We start from the raw sequence: 25,139 nt of genomic DNA, 5'->3' as shown, positions 1-25,139 counted from the left end.
AGCGAGGGAAAAGCTTATTTCTTACGACTCCGACAAAAAGCATGGTTGTGATGACACTTGGAGAAAAGATCACTTTCAAAACATGAAAACCATCCTTTCCTTCTGTTCTAAGATAAAATGTTTCCATTGAAATTGCCCTTGTTGAAATTAGCTTAGATGGCATTGCCAAGTTGTAGAAAGGTTGATAGCCTAGGTAATTGGTAAATGTAATTGGCTCAAGTTGAAGGTGAAAGTCTCACTTAGGAGGCACATGGATGGTGCCAAGGTTATTGGTAAATGTACAAGATGAAGGTGAAAATCCAGCTTAGGATGCTCCCAAATGGTGCTAGCTACATGTACTTGTCATATGCGGTGTATCATGGTGTGCCAAAAGTAAGTCCTTAATGCTCTGCGCTTTGTACTTGTCATATGGAGTGCACCATGGTGTGGCAAAAGTCAGTAAGAAATGCTCTAGAAATGCCCTCTTACAAGAGCTACTTGATGATGTATTTGGAAGCTCACTAATGTGATGTAATTAAAACCTTTGTTTATGATTATTATTACATCTATACACTTACACTTAGAATATTGTTATTATTTTCATTAAACATAGAGATAACTTTGTGCTTTGTGTTTCTTAGATCCAAGATTTTATCTTAGTATTAAAGCCTCCTATGTAAGAGTAGGGATGGTCTCTTAGCTTGATAAGGAGGGTTAGCATATTCGTTAGGAGTCTTATTCTTTATTAAAGTTTGATTAAAGTTTTGGGTCACGGTTTCCTGTCTTTGCATTAAGGTGTGTGTTCAGAGGGCTTCAAGTCTTCTTGTTGATCTCTCTTTAGACATGCTTATCAGGTGCAAGGTAGCAATCTATCCTCGGCTCCTTTACTTGCCTATGGTGTCCATGAAACAAAGAAGAGAGAGAGAGAGAGAGAGAGAGAGAGAGAGAGAGAGAGAGAGAGAGAGGCATGCAACAACTATCATAACAAAGCTACTTCAAGCTAACAACATAATGTGAAAAAGATGAAAGTGACTATTGCATGGTGGCAAACTACTTCTTTAGTCCCTAGATTAGCACTGAGAGAAGTAAGAGCTTCACTCTCATGGGGCAATCCTTTAGGAGACCTATGGTGGTCTCTCTATTGCATTGCATGAACCTCCACCGACTATAACATCTGAAATCAATTCTAGGGTGCTTCGTTTCTTCTTGCCTATAGATCCAAGGACAAAATCAAACATTTTTTAACATGCAACATCTCTAACGAGTGTATAGATATAGTTTTCCATCTCAATGGCAACGGAACTTTTATCCAATTCCTATGTTGGAAGAAAGAACTATTTACTAGGTAATTCCTAGGTGTAAATGAATGTATCTAGGAAGTGTGCAAACTAGAGAAAATGGAGCGTTCCCTAGATAGCTTTCCTAGAAAATCTTAATTTTTATATAGGAATTTTTTCCTATACAGGGGAAAAAATTCTTATATAGAGAATTTAGATTACCTAGTTACATAATTTTCCCTAGTTTGCTCTAATCCCTATATGGGGAGTGTGCAAACTAGAGAAAATGGAACATTTCCTAGATTGCACATTTCCTACATAGCGTATTTATACCTAGGATATTATGTAGTAAATAACTTTTACTATGCATTCAATTTTATCACACAATGTGGACATTGAAAAATAAGGTCGTCTTGCATAACAAAGAAGATCAAATTTCTTGAACTAGATTAAACATTTATATGCACTTATAAAAATAATTAATCATAGTTTTTATAAATAGCTTTCAAATAAGTTAATATAACACTTCATATAAAAAAATCAATACAAAAGCCAAGACTTATATACTTTCTAAATTAAAATAGAATACAAGTCCTCATAAAATGGAAAATAATAATAGAGTGTAAAGTATTCCATTCTCCAACCTCCAACACAAAATCAACGTGTCCAATCTCTCATGATACAACATCCACATCATCTACACTCAAATCATGTTAGTCCTTTCTCTTCAGCTTTATCTTTCCACTCTCTAAAATCCAAGACACAAGACTATCCCTCATGTCCTTAGGACTTTGCCTTTTAGCTTCTTTTGAACTATTTTTGAAACTGCCATCTCTACTCCTAAGTTTAGAGTATGTGGCTTTTAATACCATGTACGTTTCATCTATTGTATGTACATCATAAATATCAAAAGACCATAGAATATTTGAGTAGAGTACTTTCCATCTCTTCACTTGCCACGCTTCTCCCCTACACCATTAATATCTTTAATAAGCATAAGTTATAACAAAAGACCATCAGAATATTTGAGTAGAATGCTCTCCATCTCTTCACTCGTCACGCTTCTCCCCTACACCATAAATATCTTCAATAAGCATAAGTTATAACAAAAGACCATAGAACATAAATGATTTTTTAATTAAGTATAAATTAAGAAGTTTGAGATGAGACTTATATTGTCATGTTAACTTTCGGTTAGATTCTTTTTGACATTTGATCGATTCAAATCATTTAAATCTTAATAAAAAAAATAATAGGAAAGAAATTCCACTATAAAACCCATAAAGTAAAAAAATCTAACTCAAAAGTTTTGAATAAAGTATAAACTTATGTGCTTTACCTTCAATCTCTTTTCTTTTACTAAAGATCCTATGTTTCAACCCTCTCCATCAAGAAGCTTTTGCATCTTTTCACTAGTCTACTCAAACAAGAAGAATAAACATGGATTGAAAATAGACTAATTGAATTTATCATTAGAAATAAACCAAATTATGTGACATTAAAAAATCCAAGCTACATACCTTTCATGCTCTATGACTCTTTCTGGCTTGTTTGTTAGTATCTTCCAATGCATCATTCGTAGTAGAGTCATTGCTACAAACATTCGCTTGCTTGAAAATATCATTTTTTCAACAACTCCACAAAGCATGGGAATTGAGTCCCATTCATCACATCTTTAGGAAACTTTTCCTATGATCTATAACATAGCAAAGCAATACACATTATACTAAAGAAGTTTTTTAATATTATAAAGGCACTTTAGATAAAGCAGACATCACATACATATAACTATCATTAATAGAGATTAAATAAGCATACTGTATCCAAGTTTGAGTGTTGCATCACTTAACCTTGCTCAACATTGAATAGAAGTTTATCCATCTCAATAAAATTAAATTTTTTAAACAACCAAAATAAGGTCAAAGAAAACTTAGATATCGAGAAGTGAATAAACTAAGAGCCTTGAAATTTTAAAACAATCAAAGACAAAAGCATATTATACATCAACATCTAAATTCACAAGAGTTCCAGTATTACCAAAACACCAAAGAAAAATGAATGCTTTATATTTCTTATTATCTCCAAATAAAGAAAAAATGAGCTTACCCCATCTAAGTTGAAGTATTGCATCATTTCATCCTTCTTGGTTTCTAATATAAGTTTATCCATCTAGTAAAAAAATATATTTGAATACAATCAAAGCATATTGTGCCTTAAGCTTATCCAACTAGTAAAATCAATATGTTTCAATACAATCAAATCATATTGTACATTAAGTTTAGAAAATACATAACTCAAATAGATATTGTGAGTGTCTCAAGTTTAGAAAAAAAATCATGATTATCCTACATTAAAAAAATACAATGATTTTATAAGAATCTAAAGACTTGAGGTATTGAGATCTCTTACCTTTACCTTGTGTCATTCTGAGATTGCATCACAATGATATTCCATAGGAATGCATGTCTACATTAAGTCACAAGATAAGATTAAAATATTGAAGACTAAAAGTTACTACGACTTTATATTCAATAATACACTCGTAATAATATTTCAAGTTATCATATTAAGAAAATGAATATGCATATCTCATTCAAGATTTGTTGATGATCTTCTTCAATGTGCTTTGTTTGAACCAAGGAAGGGCTCACCTTTATAAACACAAAAGTAAACAAAGAGAATAAGGATCCAATTTTATGTCATGTTAAGAAAAAGTAAGTTTGAATATGTATCCACAAATTCATAAATTATAAACCTTTGCTTTATTAATTATAAAAGTAGATATTATTCAAATCATGTTCGCTATTATAATAAAACATATACAATGAACTAAAATATCTCAAATATTTATACTAACATTTGTCACAATTGTGAAACTTTTCCTTTTAACTTCCTTGGTTTGAGGAGACCCACCATTGATAGATATTATCTTGTTCCCACAAATGTTCGGTCCCTAAAAACTTCAAAGGTTTTATCTTGTTGTGATTCTCCTCAATGATTTATCAAATCTCTTCTTTTTTGTGATGTAAGTCACATAGACGTGTAAAATTCTTGAACCAACCATGAACACATCTATAATTTTCAAAATGTACAATATGATACTCTTTGAAATATGTTTCTAAAAGGTTTTGCACCATCTTAAAGATATCTCTTAGGTACACAAAAGATCTCATCATAAGTTGGTAGTAGTGAAAGAACCAAGACTATAGCCTTTTGTACTCTCCACAATAGTACACCCCTCTTTGGTGATGAAGGCCTTCTTTCATGTCCATGACTATCAACAATTCCTTGTGTTGCTGAATCTTTTTCATGTTGCTTGGCTCTCTTTGCATTTTGCACCATAATCTCCATCATAGATACAAAGTCTTCATCACCATTCATCATTTCAACAAGTGAAGTCATCCACTTCCATTGGCCATGTTTGTACCTATAAAAAGATGAAAAAAGAGAAAGCATATATACAATTTTATAAAAAATAAAATATAATCTACAAGATAAAATCTATTCATAATTACGCAAATTAAGACTATACATACATGATCATAGACAATGCATTTTGTAAGAGCTTCCATGAATAGGTTTGGTTTGTAGAAGCCAAGTATTGCCACATAATTGTGACACGGATCTAAATTTCTAGGGAGATAGAATTCAAATAAATTGCAAGAATTGATTTAAATTCAAACAATTCATCAAACATCACATGATCATGACCAAAATATTCAAAAACAAATAAAATACTTAACTCACAAAGATGCGGCTCCAAGATTGGGTGCAATCATCCCCCCTCATGTGTGTATGGCCTATTTCCCCCCACACATGAGCATTTATGAGATACTTTATTTCAATTTAGGCCATAGCCTCCAAAAATACAAAAAGGGTGCTTTTCTTGCATGACACTCTCTTATCTTAGAAAATAGAGTGCTCATAAATAGAGGCTTGGGTTTAAAAGCATATCACGTTTTACCAAATATTAAAGATCAAGTCTATGCTTGATAAACTAGGGCTTTTACAAAATAAATCAAAATGTGCACAAGCTAGCACATGTATATACAAAGCTTGTTTATAAAAATGGTGTGCCAAGTAATAAATTTGTGCGACTTCTCCTCAATCCTCGAAATCCTCTTGACCTATAAAATAACCAACAATAAATTGGTGAAATAAATATTCCATAAGCATACAAACCATCATCACACACATGTTTGCCAGGCATAAGTAACCCGAGAATCACCCCTACATAACGAACCAACTGAAACAAACATTGGAGACCCCAAGCATATGTCAATATCCACCAAACGTATTAATATTTATAATGGTATCACCCATGCATAATTTGGCATGACGCAAAGATAATCCAAGCATCTCCGAGTTATCTAAGAGGGTAGAATAATATTTTAAAGAGGGCTTAAAATATATTCCCATAACATTCCCTCTACTTGAGTTTGCAATTGCTCTCAATTTTCAGTTTGTTGAAAAGAACGGAGGATCTCAGGGAAGGCACGAAAATATTTCTCAGGCACCCATCTTGCATCTTCACGACGACGAGGATGATTTTTGAAAGTTATTAAATATTTGCTATATTGGTTTTCAGTACGAGTTGGTGTAATTTCTTGGTCTGCTTCAATAAGAGGTGGTTCTTCATATACTGGATGAGTGGAAAGTTGTCCTTTGAAAGGTTTTAATAAGCTAACATGAAATGAATTATGAATGTGCCAATGAGAAGGTAATTCAAGTTTATATGCAACATCATTAATTTTGTGGATCACTTTAAAAGGTCCATAAAATCTTGGTTCAAGCTTAACAGCAGCAGCAGCAGCTCGGAAATTTTCAACACTTTTAAGTCAACGTTTTTCAATTTTCAAAAGTACATAGTCTCCAAGTTCAAAAGATATAGCTTTATGTTTATGATTTGCTTGTTTAACATACTTTTCTTGAGCATGAGCAATGGAATGTTTTACGTCATTCAGAATGGTCATAAAATCAATAGTGAATTGATCAGTGGCTTCGATTTTGTGAGATAGTCTAGTTGCTGAAATAGACAAAAGTTTTCCATACATAGTTTTGAAAGGTGCTCGACCAGTAGTTGAATGAGGAGTATTATTGTAAGCAAATTGGAGAAGATGAATGTACTTATCCCATGAGTTAGGTTGTTGGGCAACATAGGCTCTGAGTAGATCTAAGATAGTGTTGTTAGTAACCTCAGTTTGTCCATTTGTTTCCGGATGGAAATCTATTGAGAAATCTAGTTTAGTGCCTAAGTTGGAGAATAATGTGATCCAAAAATTACTACAAAATCTTGAATCTCTGTCAGAAACAATGATTTTTGGCAAGCCGTGATGTACAAAGATTTGTTTTATAAATATATTTGCGGCTTGTTTTGAGAAATCAAAGTTTTCTTACAAGGTAAGAAGTATGCTTGTTTACTCAAACGGTCAATTATTGTCCAAATCAAAGTTTTCTTACAAGGTAAGAAGTATGCTTGTTTACTCAAACGGTCAATTATTGTCCAAATCATATCGTTGACTCGATGTAGTAGGCAAACTTATGATGAAGTCCATGGATATTTTTTTCCAAGTATCATTAGGAATTGGTAGGGGGTAAGAAGTCCTTGGGTTTTACCTTTGTAGCTTTTGATCTTCTGATTAAACAGAACATTCAGCCACAAATTTTGCTATATCTTGTTTGAGATGAGGCCAAAAGAATTCGCTAGATACTAATTGTAAGGTAGCTAAAACACCTCGATGACCCATGTATGGTGGTTGATGCATTTCCTCCAGTTTGAATTGTCTGAAAGGTTGTGTAATACACAATCTTTTTTGAAAGAAAAGATAACCATCATGGTATGAGTAATCACTAATAGGGTTCCAATTATTGTCTCCAAGCTCAGTCCAAATTTCAGAAAAAATTAGGTATGTATCATATGATTCTCTCATAGGGCTTAATGGTTAACTTTGAATAACAAAAATGTTGTGAATACTAGGACGTCTACTTAAAGCATCGGCCACAACATTTTCTTTGCTTGGTTGATATTGAATCATGGGTTGGAAACTTTGGATAAATGAAGCCCATTTGATATGTCTATCAGAGATCAATGGTTGGGTCAACAAATGATGAATGCTTTGTTGGTTTGTCTTAATTAAGAATTCAGATCCCATTAAATAATGTTTCCAAAGTCTTAAAGCATGGACAACTGCAGCTAATTCTTTGTCATATGTACTATAATTACTTTCTATTGGTTTAAGCTTACGACTTTCATAAGCAATTGGATGCCCATCTTGCATAAGAACAGCACCAAAGTCTTGTCCACTAGCATCAGCTACAACGAAGAACGGTTGTTGAAAATCTAGCAATGTAAGAACTGGTGCATGGGTCAATGCTTTCTTAAGTTCAACAAAAGAATGATCCTGCCGACTAGTCCAATCAAAATGTCTAGCTATCTTAAGAAGTTCGGTCAAAGGATGTGCAATATATGCAAAATTTCTAACGAACTTCTTGTTGTAGCTACATAATCCCAGAAAAGATCAGAGTTCGTGAATATCACATACTCTAGGGCCAATTAGTAATACTTTTTTTTTCGATCTTTTTAGGATGTACTCTAATACCATTAGCAGAGACAATGTGTCCTAGATATTCAATTTCTTCTTGGAAGAAATTTTCCCTTTTCAAGATTGACATAGAGTTGATTTTCTTGAAGAAGTGAGAATACTTTTTCTAAATGTTGTTTATGCTCTTGACGATTCTTACTGAAAACTAAGATATCATCGAAAAACACTATAATTTTTTTTTGATATTACAAGAATATCCTATTCATCATTCTGTTGAAAGTAGCTGGAGCATTAGTCAAACCGAATGGCATAACTACAAATTCATAATGGCCAGTTTGGGTCCTAAAGATAGTTTTGAAGATATCTCCTTCGTCCATTCGAATCTGATGATAACCAGACTTTAGGCCGATCTTGCTAAAGACTCGGGCTCCTTGAAGTTTATCTAACAAGTCATCCAATCGAGGTATTGGATATCGATTCTTAATAGTAATTTTGTTTAGTGCACGATAATCGATACACAATCGATATGTACCATTATTCTTTTTAATGAGAAGAATTGGAGCACCAAATGGGTCAAATCAATTCCTTATCTAATAGTTCTTCGACTTGCCTTTGAATCTCCTTTTGCCCAAGCATGTTAACTATATAAGGAGCTTTACATGGTGGTGAGCTACTAAGAATTATTTCAATTTTATGGTCTTCTAGACGAGGTCTTGGTAAGCCAGGTGGTAAGCTGACCATGAAGCAATTAGAGAATTTAGAGACGAAAGGGTCATTAGACATATTTGATCATCCTGGGCAGTAAGCTGGTTGACAAAAATAAAAAATGTCCTCCTTTTTTCGTACAACGCTTTTTGCTTGAGTATGAGTTAAAAATGGGCCTAATTCACCTTTGGCATTGAAGATAAATTTCTTGGTCATCTTTTATTAACCATATGGTATGGGTGTCATAGTCAATATGGGGGTTATGCTCATGTCTCCATGGCATACCTAAGATGACATCCACACCTTGTAAAGGTGCCACTAGGAATGTTCTCTTTTCTTTTAGTGAACCCATTTGTAATTCTAAATCTTTAACTTCCTTGGTACAATTGTACTTAGTACCTTGAAATGTAGCTTTTACTTTGTAACTAGAGTACGATGCATCTAGGTTAAGTGCTTTCAATGATTTCTCAGAAATAAAATTATGCGAACTACCATCATTATGCAATATAGAAATTTATTTTCCTTTTATTTTCCCTTGAATTTTCAATAAAGCATGAATTGAAAACTTACCTTGATCTGAATAGTCGAGATCAGAGTTACCCTCTTGTTTGAAAGAATCTTCGTCGTCTTCTTCAATAAGATTGAGTCGAGCCATCGATGTGGAATTCTTCTTTTTGTCAAGGCAATCCTGTGCGAGGTGTCCTTCTTTATGACAATTGTAGCATCTGAAGATTCTTTGGTTGCCCATTTAAAGGTTTACTGACCAAGGAAGCGGCCTATGAGTGAAGCGCTAGGTGACCTGCGAAGGATCCTAGAGGGTGCTGACCATACAGTTTGTTTTCTGAACACGGGCATGGATTTGGTTGATTGGCCTTGCTGGTCTTCAAAACAGATGAGTTCATGGCTCTTTTACATGGATCTTGTTGGTTGATCTTCAACTGAGAGTCCATATGGATTTTATATGATTATATTCCTAGGTACTATGGGCTAGGAACTATTGAACGTGAAAATTTTCTGCCTAGAGACGCGACTGGTTCCCCAAGGCCCATCTAGAGTTACATGCTTTTATTGCCGTGGCCAAGGCCACATGAAGTCAGAATGTGAACTATGGAAAAAGCATAAAGAAGAATTAGAGGGAGCTTAGGCTTCCACGTCTGGTCCACCTGCAGTCAATGCGGTGGAAATCCAAGCTCTAGACGAGCAAGAAGAAAACCATCCAACCACAGAACCAACCAAATCATTAGCCATGGCATTGACCAAATCCAGACAGTTCAAGACTCTGGAGGTGGCACAGAAATCGACCCCAAAAAAGAAGGGGAAGCCAAAAGGAGTCACTTGGCAAGAACAACACAAAGTCCGAGGACGGTCTCTGCTTGGGTGGAGGAGCAACAAGCTAAAGAGGCACTGTAGAGAAAAGACCTGGAAAAACTCAAGTCAATCTGTGACTTGGAATCCCAAATCAATGTTCCAGAAATAAACCTAGAAGAAGAAAGCAAAATGCCCTTGCTAGTAAAGATGCATCGGCCAATGCCAGGTACAGAGACACCGTGGCTAGAAGAAGGTGCAAAAGAACAAGAGCAGGAAAACTACACCAAGAAGGATCACAGAATCCACCTAAAAGCTGTATGATCTCTGGGAAGATCTGAAATAGTAGCCACCAATACATATGTCATTGGAACAATTACTCACACTTGTTCCAAGTTTTAGGGAACAGCTAATTGATAGCCTTAAATCTTAGAAAGAGGAGATGCCACCCCTGCAGCCACCACAAGATTTCAATCTAGAGCAAGAAGAAACTACATCAAAACCCATCATATATGAACAAGCCATTCCAATGATTCAGGTCAAGTTGGCCAGAGTGGATATAGTATAAGTTCTGCTAGATGGTAGTTTCGGTGTTAATATCCTATCAGATACAACATACCACATGCTCGGGTTGAGAAAATGGGAACCTGCACCATTTGCTGTCAAAATGGCAGATTAGCAGCAAGTGTAGCCACTCGGATTAATCCGGGAGCTCACACTAGAGGTCTCCCGATATAGTTTCCAGATAGCAGTAGTAGTGCTCCGGATGGAAGATGTCAAAGGTGCCTATCCAATGTTGCTCGACAGACCCTGGCTCCGCCCCAAGCATGGATTAAGCAGGATTGGGACACAGATATAATCACTATTCGCCATGGGAAGAAGAAGATCAAGATCTCCGTCACCAGTAGGAAAAAAGTGGAAAAACCATCCCGTCCAGAAATAGACGAAGGAATCAACATGCTCGAAGGACTAGACTTCGAGCATGAAGAAGAATATCTCTAGCAAAATGCTAATTCAATCAGTCTGTTTGAAGTAGGTGTAGTCTGGATCATGGACAGATATCGACCCAGCACTCCACATGTAAGTGAGGACTTCAAAGAAAAATCTTCTCCATGGATGGAAGGAGACAATTTAGAGGAACCATAAGATTTCTATGATACCCTAGCTGAGGAAGGCAGTACCCCCAATAGCAGCTGATTGCAATAGAAAAATCTTTTGACAGAGACCTCAAGCACTCCAAAAGAGTCAAAGAAGATGAATTGGTAGAAATGAACTTGAGCACTAGTGATGACCCTAAGATGGTTAGGGTTAGTGCAAAGCCGGACAACGAGTTCAATGAAAAAATCTGGGAGCTGCTCACTTCCTTCAAAGATGTCTTTGCATGGAGCTACATTGACATGAAAGGGATTGATCCCAGCTTCTATCAGCACCAATCAACCTAAAAGAAGATGACATCCCTATCCGGAAACAAAGATACTAGATGAACCCAAACTATGCCAAGAGGGTAAAAGAAGAAATAGATAAACTCCTTCAAGTTGGGTTCATATACCCAATCGATCGAGCCATATGGCTATCACCGATCGTGATCGTCCCCAAGAAAAATCAAAAGTTAAGGGTCTATGTAGATTACCGGAAGCTAAATGCTGCTACCATTTCAAATCCGTTTCCTTTGCCATTCCTAGATTCTTTGCTTGATGCAGTGTGGCAGGACACGAGATGTACTCATTCCTAGATGGGTTTAGTGGATACAACCAGGTTCAAATGGCCCCGGAAGATTGGCAGAAGACTGCTTTCATCACAGAATGGGGAGCCTTTTCATCAAATGTCATGACCTTTGGTTTGAAGAATGCTCTTGCTACATTTTAGTGCATGGTTTAGGAAATCTTTGCTGATTTTCTCATCTCCTTTATGAGGGTATTCATTGATGACTTTAGTGTTTTTGGAAAAATATCTCAACATCTGATGCATCTACAGCTCTTTCTTGCCAAATGCAGACTTTCCAAAGTAAGCTTGAACCCAGCAAAATGTGCTTTTGTTGTCCAGAGCGGAATGCTATTAGGCCACATCATTTCTAAGCAAGGAATAGTAGTCAACCCAGATAAGGTCGAGGTGATTCGCAAAGCCCCAACTCCAACAAATGACCAAGAGTTGAGAAGCTTTCTGGGACAAGTAAGATAGCATAACAGAATGCTCAAATACCTCGCCCATGTAGCAATCCCTTTGAATCAATAGATGGTCCATTTAAAAAAACCTCTCACAAAGTAGTCAAGGCAGGTTTCTTTTAGTTGGACATCAGAATGCGGCATTGCATTTCGACACCTCAAGCTTATGCTATCCCAATGCACCCATTGTCCAAACCCCAAGCTGGGAACTGCCATTTCATGTCTTCGTTGATGCCTCTAATGTAGCAATTGGCACCCATGCAAGAAGTAGAGAAGAAATGGTTTCGGCTTGTCTACTATGCGAGTCGAAGGCTCTTTGATGCTGAGCGAAACTAATCCACCACACATAGGAAAGCCCTGGGTATGATCTACTCAGTTACAAAGTTCAGGCACTACTTGTTGGGTGATAAATTTACCTTCCATGTCAATCACTTTGCCTTATTGTACTTGGTAGATAAGCAGAGTATAGCAGGAAAACTGGTAGATGGATACTCATAAGCAGAGTATAGTAGGAAAACTGGCTAGATGGATACTGATACTCCAAGAATTTGACTTCATAATAGTCCACACACTAGGTGCCAATCATATAGTGGCGGACTATCTTTCCCGCTTGGAGTTCAAAGCAGCCCCAACTAGAGTAGCAGATGACCTGCTGGATGTTGGCCTATTTACAACTGATGCCGGCATCCCAATTCCCTAGACACGGTATGATGAAATGCTAACATTCATTGCCACACAGGTCTGATGGACAATGATTTTGTCCAGGGATCAATGGAAGAGGATTTCTCTCTGTGTAGCAGCAGGCATTTCCAAATCATAGCTGGTCAGCTATACAAGAAAGGGATTGACCAAATACTCCAAAGATGCATACCACCACATGAGCAGGAAGCTATACTTAGAGAAGCACACCAAGGGATTAGTGGAGAACACTTCGCCGGAGATGTCACCAGGTGGAAAATCCTCCAAGTAGGACTCTGGTGGCCCACAATACTTGGTGATGCCTACAACTGGGCAAACAGTGTGATGTCTATCAACGTCTCGGCCAACCAACATATAGGGACATAATGCTACCACAATCCAGTACTCCCATTAGAACCATTCCAGAAATGGAGCCTCGACTTTGTTGGGCCATTCAAGCCTCCAACCCGTTTTGTCGGTCACAAGTATATCTTAGGAGCCACAGATTACAACACTAAGTGGGTAGAAGCTGATGCTCTCCAGATAACACTGCACAATCAACTGCCAAATTTCTCTATGAGATGATCATCACTCGTTTAGGATGTCCCATCGAGTTGATTAGTGACCAAGGCAAACACTTTGTCAATGATGTCATCAAACTGCTGGTCACCCAACATCTCACAAAACAGGTCAATCAAAATCACAAGGATTAGGATGAAAAGATATATTCAACTTTATGGGCTTTTCGCACAGCATACAAAGTCTCTACCACCAGAATGATTCCATTAAAATTAGTATATGGCACAGAAGCAGTGGTCCCAATGGAATTCTTAGTACCAAGTCTCCGCATTGCCATTTCAGAAAAGTTAAGCCCAGAAGAATCCTTACAGCATCATCTAGATCAACTCCTTGCCTTGGATGAAACACGCTTCCAATTTTTTTTTTTCACCAAGGTGATCCAGAAGAGAAGGAAGAAATGGGTTGACCATCACTCCAAGTTCTGGATATTCAAAGAAGAAGAGCCATTTCTCTTATTCCTCTCTCGGCAGATGGGCCCCCATCCCAGAAAATTAAAGCTCCGGTGGAAAGGACCATTCTGGATTATCAAAAAATTATATGATGGCACTTTCCTTCTTGGCACACTCAATGGTCAGCGGTTTCAGAAGCTAGTCAACGGCTACCGCATGCAGCCATATCATGCACCGAATCCATTCATCAATGCAACAACCCCACTAATCCAATACCTGGGCATCCATCACACCTCCATAATTTCACTCCTCACCTAACAATCATGAAAGATCCACCGCAAGTGCTAACTGACATAATGTAGTACCATCAAGAATCGACATTCACTCCGTGCCAATGCTACATGGTAACTCTTTTTAAACCCCCACATGATATAACTAATACAACTTTCTTTGTTTCTTTGCATATAGTAACCCCTTCCACCGCAAGCTCTAAGCCCTCACCTCTCTACACTCTCTCTTCCCTTCCATTTGCTCTGCACACAGTCATGAAGAATACCATCTATATCCCCAAGAGCAACATTCCCACTGTAGAAAATCCCATCCCCAAACCCATAACTAAAGTACCACCTGAATGTATACCCACCCCCCTAAAAAACCTTACACTTCGCATCGCCTAGAGCCCATAGCTCCTTCTATTCTTCTCCCAGACCACAGAAGTTACCATCACCCCAAAAAGAAGCACACAACTTATGGAGCCCATCCACAATCTTGAAGCAATTTCATTGATGAAGGACAACCATCAAGGGACGCCAACCAGTATCCTTACAACAAAGGGACAAGCCACCAATAACCAGCAACCAGCAACCAGCACAACCAGCAACCAGAGAGAAAACCATTTTTCTCACCACATTGGTGATCAAGGCATGAAGTACAAAAATTCACTCCTCGATACCCCGACAATCAAAGTTCAAGGGACAAAGATAGTTGCTATGAAAGGAAAGGGCAAAGAAACCACCAACCTACACAAGGACGATGCATTACCAATGACACCAACCGAACAATTTAAAGAAGACAGTATGGTTCTGAACGTACCAACAACACTACAATCTCCGAAGGAAAACAACACAAGAAGGCACATATTCAAGGATCATGGGCAACACCTTTGCCGCCCATCTCGGTACTCCTACCAGATGTAGCAGGTATATCACTAGAAGAGGCAGAGCCATCCTCACCTTAGCCAACAGAAGAGACTCAGCAACCCCTCACCGACCAACATAAGAAGGATGTATAGCTATTGGAAGCATTGGAAGAATATTCCATGGCTCTCCAAAAGCACTATGACCAACTGCAAGATCGGTTATTCACCATCATGATGTCCTCTAACAACCAGCCAAGCAACATGGGAAGAAGTCAGTACTACACCATGATGTTTCTTCCCCATGTCCACTTTCGAGAATCAATCCTCGGAATTCATCTCATGGAAGGCATCCTTCAAATTCCACCTTCCGGATATCTCGAAGTCTAAGGTGTAGCTACCAAGACCATGACCGAAAAACCCATTAGGTAATGCTAACATATGACCGAGAGGGACAGGTACAACATTGAAAACAATGTAGAAAGTACTCTCTTCTCTCAAGATAAACATTCGTAAATTTTGTTGGATAAATGTAATCCCAACTCCTTAGTCCAATTTAATGTGTGGTTGTTAGGCTAGTGGTCAGTGGTTGGTGTGTAAAGCCTACAAATGGTTGGTGCATGTTGTTCATGCAACTCATGCAACTAAAAATAGGGTAGAGGAGTCTCTAAATAAGATACAAGTCGTGATCAAGTGATTATGTAAGTTTGGTTCATGCGCCTAATCATAATTAGTGTCTTCTTGTGTTAATCTCAAAGTAATTTTTTGCATATACCAGTTTTTGTCCCTCATATTCATCATGTTTTGTACATGCTTTGATCCACCTTGAGTATGTTTTGATCAATCTTCATAGCTGAATTATCATATCCAACATTTGGTATTAGAGCATGACCCAATTAGGTTTAGTTGATTAGCAAAAATCTTAATCAATCTCTTAATCACCATAGCCAGTTTTTCTCTGTTTGGACAGCATGCTGTAGATTGCTTCCATGCTTGCATCTGAGGAGATGATACTCCAATATTTTGATATAGGCTTTTAGCTTTGCTCCCACGCATGCCCCAAATCGAAGATCATAGGCGGATTTCATCTCGTAGCTCCACGAATTTCTCATCGCCATCAACGTAGCCCGTTTTCTGTTCATCGCAACAATTCGCCGTCGTCTCAATGAATTGGCCTAATTCCTTTTAGGTGATTCAAGACCATCATGTGAGGATTCAGCCAGTTTTTCTCTGTTTGGATAGCATGCTGTAGATTGCTTCCATGCTTGCATCTAAGGAGATGATACTCCAATATTTTGATATAGGCTTTTAGCTTTGCTCCCACCACGCATGCCCTAAATCGAAGATCATAGGCGGATTTCATCGCAGCTCCATGAATTTCTCATCGCCATCAACGTAGCCCGTTTTTTGTTCATCGCAACAATTCGCCTTCGTCTCAATGAATTGGCCTAATTCCTTTTAGGTGATTCAAGACCATCATGTGAGGATTGAGCATACCGAATCTTGAAGTATTTGGTCCAGCGGAGTTGCTGTACGGAGCTATTTTCCAGTCACCTGTTTTTTGCCTTTTTTGCTCCCGCAACATGGTGATTATTATTTTGATTTATATTGATGATATTTTTTTTATTTGGGCTTAAATCATCTATATGAGTAAATTATCAACATCAAGCATCATATTTCATCATCATGAGCTCCAAATTCCCCGACAAATTCAACGGAACTGGGTTTCATACCTGGCAAATCAAGGTGAAGGGCTACCTCATGAAGAAAAATTTGTGGAGTACGGTCAAGCCACTTTCTGATGATGAAGCAGGTATTTCTGTTGCAATTACAAGAGCTACAATGGCTGCACTTCAAGCAAAAGATGAGCAAGCACTTGGTATTATCATTACTGCTTTAGAAGATGATTTTATTCATTATATTGATGATGTTGAGTCAGCTATGGAAGCTTGGGAATTACTAGAATGTACTTTTGGTGCAAAGGCAAAGCATTCCAAGATCAGTTTGAAGATGCAACTCTTTGATCTAACCATGGAGAGTAATGAAAATTTAACAGCTGTGATTAACAGGTTGAAGAGCTTAATGACACAATTGGTTTATGTTAAGTCTCCTGTTCCTGAAGAAGATGCTATTGCTATCCTGCTTAAAAGCTCACCTTCAAGTTTTAGGCAAATTGTGACGGTACTTAAAGAGAAGGAGCCAGTCCCTTCCTTGGAAAGTATCATAAATTCTTTACAGGAAGAAGACAAGAAGATTACAAAGGATGTGATAGATCCTTATGCATATGCTATTACTACGACATCGGCAAAGAAGAAGTGTACTATTTGTGGTCGTACAAATCATCTTACTAAGGATTGTTTCTCCAAACATCCTTCTGAGTATTGTGGAAAGACGAATCATCCATCCTCAAAGTGCTACCGCTAGCAAAGGCACATGTGGTTGAAGAAGTCAACCAACAAGAAGAAACAAATCTTTGTTCTAGTCTTAGTATAAAAGATGTAGATGATGAGTATGCTTTTTAGATTATGTCATGTATGTGGTTGAGTCAAGACTTATGTTGTTCCAACATGACGAGTTGTAGAGGAGAGTACACAACCCTATGTTGTTGTTAAGGGGGGACTCTTACTCATTGTGTCAAGGAGGTATGTTAGTCTTGTTCATGTTCTTGTAAGTTGGTCTTAAGGGGGGATTGTTGGATAACTGTAATCCCAACTCCTTCAGTGGTTGGTGTGTAAAGCCTACAAATGGTTGGTGCATGTTGTTCATGCAACTCATGCAACTAAAAATAGGGTAGAGGAGTCTCTAAATAAGATACAAGTCGTGATGATCAAGTGATTATGTAGGTTTGGTTCATGCCTAATCATAATTAGTGTCTTCTTGTGTTAATCTCAAAGTAATTTTCTACATATACCAGTTTTTGTCCCTCATATTCATGATGTTTTGTACATGCTTTGATCCACCTTGAGTATGTTTTGATCAATCTTCATAGCTGAATTATCATATCCAACAAATTTTGCATGAGAAGGGGCCCCTTTTATAGGTGAATATCATGGTTGCATACTTTACATGCACCCTTAGTTCACTCAAGGTTGGTAGCCCATAATATCCCATGCAACTCAACCTTAAACTTTATGTATCCACCCATTTTCCATGCACTCAACCACTCCTCACCCATACATCTAGTTAACTCTCATATTTATGCATAATTAAAGTTATCTATTAGTTCACCATGCTTATCTACACATTAATAATTATTTTGCTTTTCAAAAATTACTTCCAAGGTTTTACACTTGACCTTCCAACCTTAGACTTTAGTCTTTCACCCATTTAACCTTGGATTAATTAAAAATGATACACTATTTGTAAAAAAATTCAAGGCTAATGCACAAATACATTCTCACATATTTTTATGGATAGTTATTATCATTTAATTTTTCTAAAAATATCTCATTTATTCCTTCTAGAAACGTTTCTTATATTATTATCATTTTTTCTTTCTCTAACTCCAATGTGTAGGGGGTGCACATGTGCCTGTGCACATGTGCATATGGAAAAAACCCAATTAATTTATGCACATAGCAACTTGAGTATTGACCTTAAACATTATTTTCTAATTTCTCAATTACTCAGGCCTCCAAGTTTCTCATTAAAATGCATATCTTACTAAAAAGTCACATTCTCTCACTAGAAATATATACCTTAGAAATTAATATCTTAAGTACATTAGGAGAAGCGACGAGAGACATTACATTCTCTCCCACGAAGATCCGAGATGTCCTCATCTTGCAAATTGGGGATAATCTTTTCTTAACTCTTCCTCTTTCTCCCATGTAGTACCTTGAGTCGGGAAAAACTTTCGTTTGGTTAGATATTCTTTTAAGATCTTGTGTCCTTTGATGTCCAAAACTGCCTCTAGTTCCAATTTCACTTGACCTTGAGTGGGAAAAGAAACCTACTCATCATCTAATATATGACTCGGATTTGGGACATATTTTTTCAATAAACTCACATGAAAGATATTGTGGATGTTCAAGTATGGAGGAAGTTAAAGTTCTTAAGCTGACTTTCCCAGTAATCACATATGGTTTAAAATATGTGGGTGATATTTTCTTATACTTCCCAAGGAGATTGAACTTTCCTTGGTTTAACACGAAGAAAAACCATATCACCATCATCAACAAACTATATGGTAGTCCTCTTTAAATCAGTATATTATTTTTGTCTATCCTGGTGAGGAGCTTTTATGTCCTCCTTTATTTGATGATCCATTTCATCTAGCATTTTCTTTGACACCCACTCTAATCAATGAATCAACCAATTTAATGGCATAATACAATACTGTCCATAAAGTACCTTAAATGGACTCATTCCTATGCTTTGACAATAAGATGCATTGTAAGAAAATTCTACTAAATGTAGATAGTTCATCCATCTTCTAGGTTCTCGTTGATAGAATGCTCGCATCATATCTTTGATAACCAAGTTTACCCTCTCTCTATCATCATGATTAGTAGTACTAAGGTCCAGAGAGGTACCCAAACTTCAAAGAGACTAGTCTAAAAGCGGGATATGAATTTAGCATCTTAATCACACTGATTTATCCTTTTATTCAATCCATGGACTTTGAATATTTCCTTCAAAAATACTTTAGCAATATCAAGTGCAGGTATTTCTCACTAGAATTAGATGAGTGACTTTTGTCAAGCAATCTAGACCAACCAAGATGGAATTATATCATGCATTAATCAAAGGTAATTCAATGCTTAAGCACTCTCATTTCATCTAAGGGATGTCTAAAGGATGCAACTTTCCTGGCATTTTTACTCTTTTAGCCTTGATCTTTTAACAAACCAAGTAATGTTGAACATGCTGTAGAAGAGTCCTTAAGTCTAGCCCAAAAGAAACTCTTCTTTATAACCATGAAAGTCTTCACATAGCTAGGGTGCCTTGCTATAGGGCTATCATGAGATTTATTTAAAATCCTTCTCTTGAGATCTCCTTCTTCAAGAACATAACTAATTATTAAAGTAGAGGCATCCATCCTCTAATCGAAATCCTTGAACTTTCTTCACTTCTTAGGCTGTCTTTCTTTCATGTGGCAAAAAGTTATTTGATCCTATCTTCTTGATAATCTTCGTTGGGTAAGGGATTTGAAATTACGTTTACCACAAGCAAGTAGGCTTACTACATTTTCTTTTCTTGACTTATTTGAAGGGTTTTCATCCATCGTCTTTGCCTCATGTTAAGATCATTTTGAGTGAAAATCCACTTTAAGCTCTTATGATCTTCTGCCCAATAAGATAACGTCGCCAAGATTCAAGGCATGCACTATCGCAAGTAACTCCAAATCATGGACATCGTAGTTCCTTTCATGTGGTCTCAATTTTTGAGATTCATATACTATGAGACCTCCTTCGTTCATTAGGTTTCCACCAATGGCAATTCCACTTGGATATGTGATGACTTCGAAGAGATTTCTAAATTATACTAACATGACCTTAAACTTATCAAAGGCACTCTGACACATCGAAGACCATCAAAATGGAATATCCTTCTTGAGAAGCTCTATTAAACAAGAATCAATTTTGGCATATCAAGGAATAACTAAGAATCCTTTGACTTCCTTTATTGTCCTTCTTGAGAAGCTCTATTGAAGGAGAAACAATTTATGGGGGAATAAAGATCAGATACCACCTAAGAATCCTCTAACTTCCTTTACCGTCGATTATGGCCAATCAATACCAGCTTGCACCTTTGTGAGATGAGCTGATATTCCATCCTTTGACACTATGAACCTTAGATATTCATTTCAATCAATAAAGAAGGTACACTTACTCTTCTTGGCAGAAAGCTTGTGCTTTCTAAGGGTTTCTAGGAATTTACACACATGCTTCTCATGATCTGTGGAATCCTTGGAGTAGATCAAAATAACATTAAAGAAGATTTAAAAAATCATTTAGATGCTCTATGAAGGTTTCCTACATTAGTCGATTAAAGGTAATAGGGGCATTGGTTAATCCAAATGGCATTATTGTAAACTCACAATCTAGTCTCATGCATAAGAAAAGTTAGTCTAGGTGGTAGACTAGGTGGAAAAGTGATAAAAATGTGACATAGTTTTGATCTCTTATTTTGATCTCTTATGTAATGACTAAAGAGATGGGATGCATGATTATATTATAAAAATTTGATTGAAAGTTTTAAAGTTCATAAATAATGTTAGAAATAAAATTGAATCCTTGGATTTTGGGAAGCCATAGATCGATATATATGTGGTATGGTTGTTAAATGTCAAATCTAGATGATGTTGTTCATTCTTCTCTAGCTTATGAAGTGTATTTCCCTCTTTGTGTTGGGGATTATGTATTTATTTATGATTTTTTCTATCCCAACCACACTCCTTAAGTTTAAGACAAGGTCTCAAAGATACATCCCATGTGAATGGGTTCTGACACTGTGATTCCTAGAAGAGTCCATTTATATTCAAAAGTCCCAAGGTTTAGACGGTAGGTTTTGATTATTCCACAAATGTACCTAGGTCTGAGTACCAAGGTAAGACATGAATGCAGTATGGGAATTTTTTAAAGGATATGGTAAGAAGTTCCCTTGAAAGAAGGGGATTATGTCATGGTTGTTTTTTTTTTTGGAAAAGAGAATTGTTTGATTATCTTTGAACTTTTTTAAGAACCCACATGTGGGGAGATTAAATGAAGGTGAATTGATTATTAATCAAAGGATAGTTTTTCTGTGTGTTGTAAAAGGAAACAAACTTGAGTGACTAATTAATAAGGACAATAAAGGTGAACCATCCCTGAGATCGAGTGTGGTAGGGTGGTGGCTGGATCATGGGGGATACCATGGATGGATCCAAGCTCTCCTCCTATGTTTCTTGATTGAAGCATTTAGTTAAGGAAGTTAATAGATCTTCTTAACTATTAGTTGGATTTACACACTTGTAAAAGTTGAAATTTTGCTGCAACCCAACTTATAGAAATTAACTTTGATTTATTAATCGCAAATCCTTCCGGTGTTAAAAAGTAATTACTAAGACCCCCTTGGCTTGGGAGGAATGTTCTTCTAGATGCCAAGTGGGAGGCACTTAGTCTCTCACCCTCCAATAAAAGAATATTTTAACCTAGATAACTATTTAGAAGTCAATAAGGTAGTAATGGGCTCATCTCACATCTAAAGAACCCACTAATCAAATTCAATATAATGGCTCACCTCAAATTGAATGGACCCACCAAGCAAGTTGGGTGGAAGATGGCATGCACCAAACTTAGAGGTTGAATGAAGGGTCACTTTCTTGGAACAAAATAAAAGCATGTGTTATGGTTCATTCACAACCTCTCCACCATTCTAGAAAAAGTGGAACAAATAACCACGTAGGGGACTTACCTTTCTCTCGGCTCGAGATTCATAGCCTCAAGCTCCATGAGTGGTTTCTAGCACTAAGCTCTGGTTCCTCATTTTGTGACCACTAAGAAGATACTCCACTTCCTTGTAAGATCTCACATCTCTCACTCTCACTCACTCTCACACAATGAACAAGAGGGACATGCACCAAGAATCACACACTCTACTCTTAAATCTCTCTCTCTCTCTCTCTCTCTCTCTCTCTCTCTCTCTCTCTCTCTCTCTCTCTCTCTCTCTCAAGAAGATAGAGTAAGTAGACATGCACAACTTAATTGACATAAAAATGGCTTGTGTTTTTTCCTTATGAGAAATTCACTTATATAAGAATGTAGATTGATAGATTTTGGAAGGTCAAGCTCATGTGAATATCATAGCATGAACACATAAGAAGCATTATGTCATCCTTGTTGTTGCTACCAAAGTGTAACATTCATTATCATGTTGCTCTCACTCATAACACATAAATGCCTCACTGTTGTCACCGTTTGTTGCCATCTATAAAAACTTGCCACCATCTCTTCCACGATCCTTTAGCTATCTCTAGCATGTATTTTCTTAGCACATTGTCCCATGTGATGATGAAATTTAGGTTGCACAAGAACCTCTCTCTCTCTCTCTCTCTCTCTCTCTCTCTCTCTCTCTCTCTCTCTCTCTCTCTCTCTCTCTAATACGTTATATATATATATATATATAACTTTAATGATTTTATGTACTTTTTAGTGTATATGCAGTTCATATAAATTTATCGTTAACAAAAAGTAAGTCGACACACATTGATCAAATAAAGGGAATAATCGAAATGCACTTATGAGACCTCAAGCTTGAAACCCGTGATGTTGATTCTTTTCATAGAGAATAAGCACGTCTCTATGAAATCTTAAGAATTACTGCAACAACATTGAAGAGATTTTTGACCACTTTACATTGGCAAAAGAGATGGAAAGTAATATTTTTATTAAAAACACAAAGAAAGTAGTATTTTTTTTATGAAAAACACAGAGAGATTATAATGAGACCATTTGCAATGAACTTTGTTGTAATTCAATAAGGGATGCATAAGAAATTTTCCATCTAATAAACATTCTTGCCATTTAATAAGAGATGCAAAATTTATGCCTCTCACAAGTTGATAGCCTCATTAAAAAATTTCAAAACCTCAGTAAACATGGATACACCTTAACAAAATCTAGGCACAAAGTGAAGATAACTCATGTAGCTTGTCATGTTTAAGAATATTTTATCATGACCACACAATTGCATTTATTAAAAAAGTTAAAAAATAAAGATTATATTATTTTAAATCTACTTATGAAGAAATATGGTACCTCTAAGTCAATTCTACAAATTAACACTAAATTAACACAACAATAATTCTTAATACTTATTCAAATTATAAGAAATCTAGTCGCACCTATCTCATTTTCATTTTCAACCCTTTTAGTCAAAAGGGAAAAAGGGGATACGGATCACCAATAGAGCATTTCTAATGCTCATGCAAAAATGGGCAAAAATTATCTAATCAGGAATCTTATGTTAATACATAGTTGTCCTATTGTATCTCAAAATTTATTTTCGCAAAATCTTTATATTTAGCTTCTTATCCTAAGTTTATGAAGGGGGTGTGGAATTTAATTGAGCTCTTGAATTTTTGTTGCCTCGTTTTGTGAGATCAAGGGGAGGGTTCTCATTAGGCTTGTTTCTATAGAGATCCAAGGTACAAAGAAATTATCTTGAATTTACCAAGATCTCTTTGGCAATCATATTTTCCATGGAGCCAAAGTAAGGAAGATCGTGAAGGTCAAATGTCAGCCTGATAAAGTAGCTAAGTGTGGCAAGTGTGAGCATGGATAGAAAGGAAAAAGGGCAAGCATGCATCTGTCATTGCTATGTGTCTCATTTCATAAAGAGGAGGAGTTTACATGTGGTATGCTATGCATGATGTGAGTTCAAAAGCCAAAGGCTAGGGGTAGACAAAGAGGGGAGGAGAGACCCCATATATGTGAAAGGCACTCATACAGAAAGTGTGAGTGATAACCTCTCCAAATGAGCCTGCAATGTGATATAAACAAAGAAGCTTGGAAGTCTCCAACCTTGCATATTGAAAGCTTTAGAGTATAGCCTTACAACATGGCCACCTTGAGCACAAAACTCATGCTTAATATGGTCCTAATGACAGCCATAGCCTCAAGCCAAGGAGGAGGAGGGGGGGGCTTAGAGAGAGTGGAGGTGCTACTAGGGGAAGTAGATCCAAGGGTGGTGGTGAGGGCTGGCGAGGAAGAGGGGTTGGACGCCGCAGATTTCAAGTCGGAGGTGCTGAGGAACAAGACGGAAGACATGGGGACGCTAGGCTACGGGGTGAAGTTTGCAAACAATATTACGTTTCCGGCGTTGCATCCACAAGGGCTATCGATGGCCAGGATTGATTTTGCGCCCAAGGGGCTAGACCCGCCGCACATGCATCCCCACGTGACGGAGCTGCTCTTCCTGGCCCAAGGCTCCCTGCTTGTGGGCTTCATAGAGCCCTACAACAACACGCTCTTCCAGCAGTCTCTCTACGCCGGCGAGCTCTTTGTTTTCCCCCGTGGCCTTGTTCACTTCCAGCTCAACGTCGACAAAGAGCGCCCCGCCACCGCCATCTCCGCCTTCAACAACGACAACCCCTCCATGTCCCAAGTCACCGGCACCGCCCTCCCTTCTAATCTTCTAGGATGACCATCTTATACCTCGGCCGGAGGGGGCGAGCGTGGCGGCGGAGCGGAGCGGGGCGGCGAGGGTGGTGGGGTGGTCAATAAATACAACTCATCCCATGAACAATCACACACATCCCATTCTATGCTTAGTCCCTTATATAAGCCTTAACATTCCCCTTCTAGGCTACGTCCCCTAGCATCCCTCCCTCCTCCTCTCCTTATATAAGCCTTAACATTCCCCTTCTAGGCTATGTCCCCTAGCATCCCTCCCTCCTCCTCTGG

At 37.4% G+C, this 25,139-nt stretch overlaps 1 protein-coding gene across 1 annotated transcript; it reads left to right on the top strand.

Moving 5' to 3' along the window:
• The first annotated feature begins 24,336 nt into the window (after positions 1-24,336).
• Positions 24,337-24,879, top strand: LOC147633460 (germin-like protein subfamily 2 member 4). The gene has a single exon (XM_086805731.1). It carries the CDS (start codon positions 24,337-24,339, stop codon positions 24,877-24,879), a length of 543 nt encoding a protein of 180 aa, XP_086661857.1.
• Positions 24,880-25,139: the final 260 nt, after the last annotated feature.

This window comes from Cibotium barometz, chromosome 12 (assembly GCF_041138505.1).
Source record: "Cibotium barometz isolate CiBa-2024 chromosome 12, ASM4113850v1, whole genome shotgun sequence".
NCBI lineage: Eukaryota > Viridiplantae > Streptophyta > Polypodiopsida > Cyatheales > Cibotiaceae > Cibotium > Cibotium barometz.
Note: the sequence above shows the minus strand (reverse complement) of the source record. Positions and strands in the feature narration are given on the sequence as shown.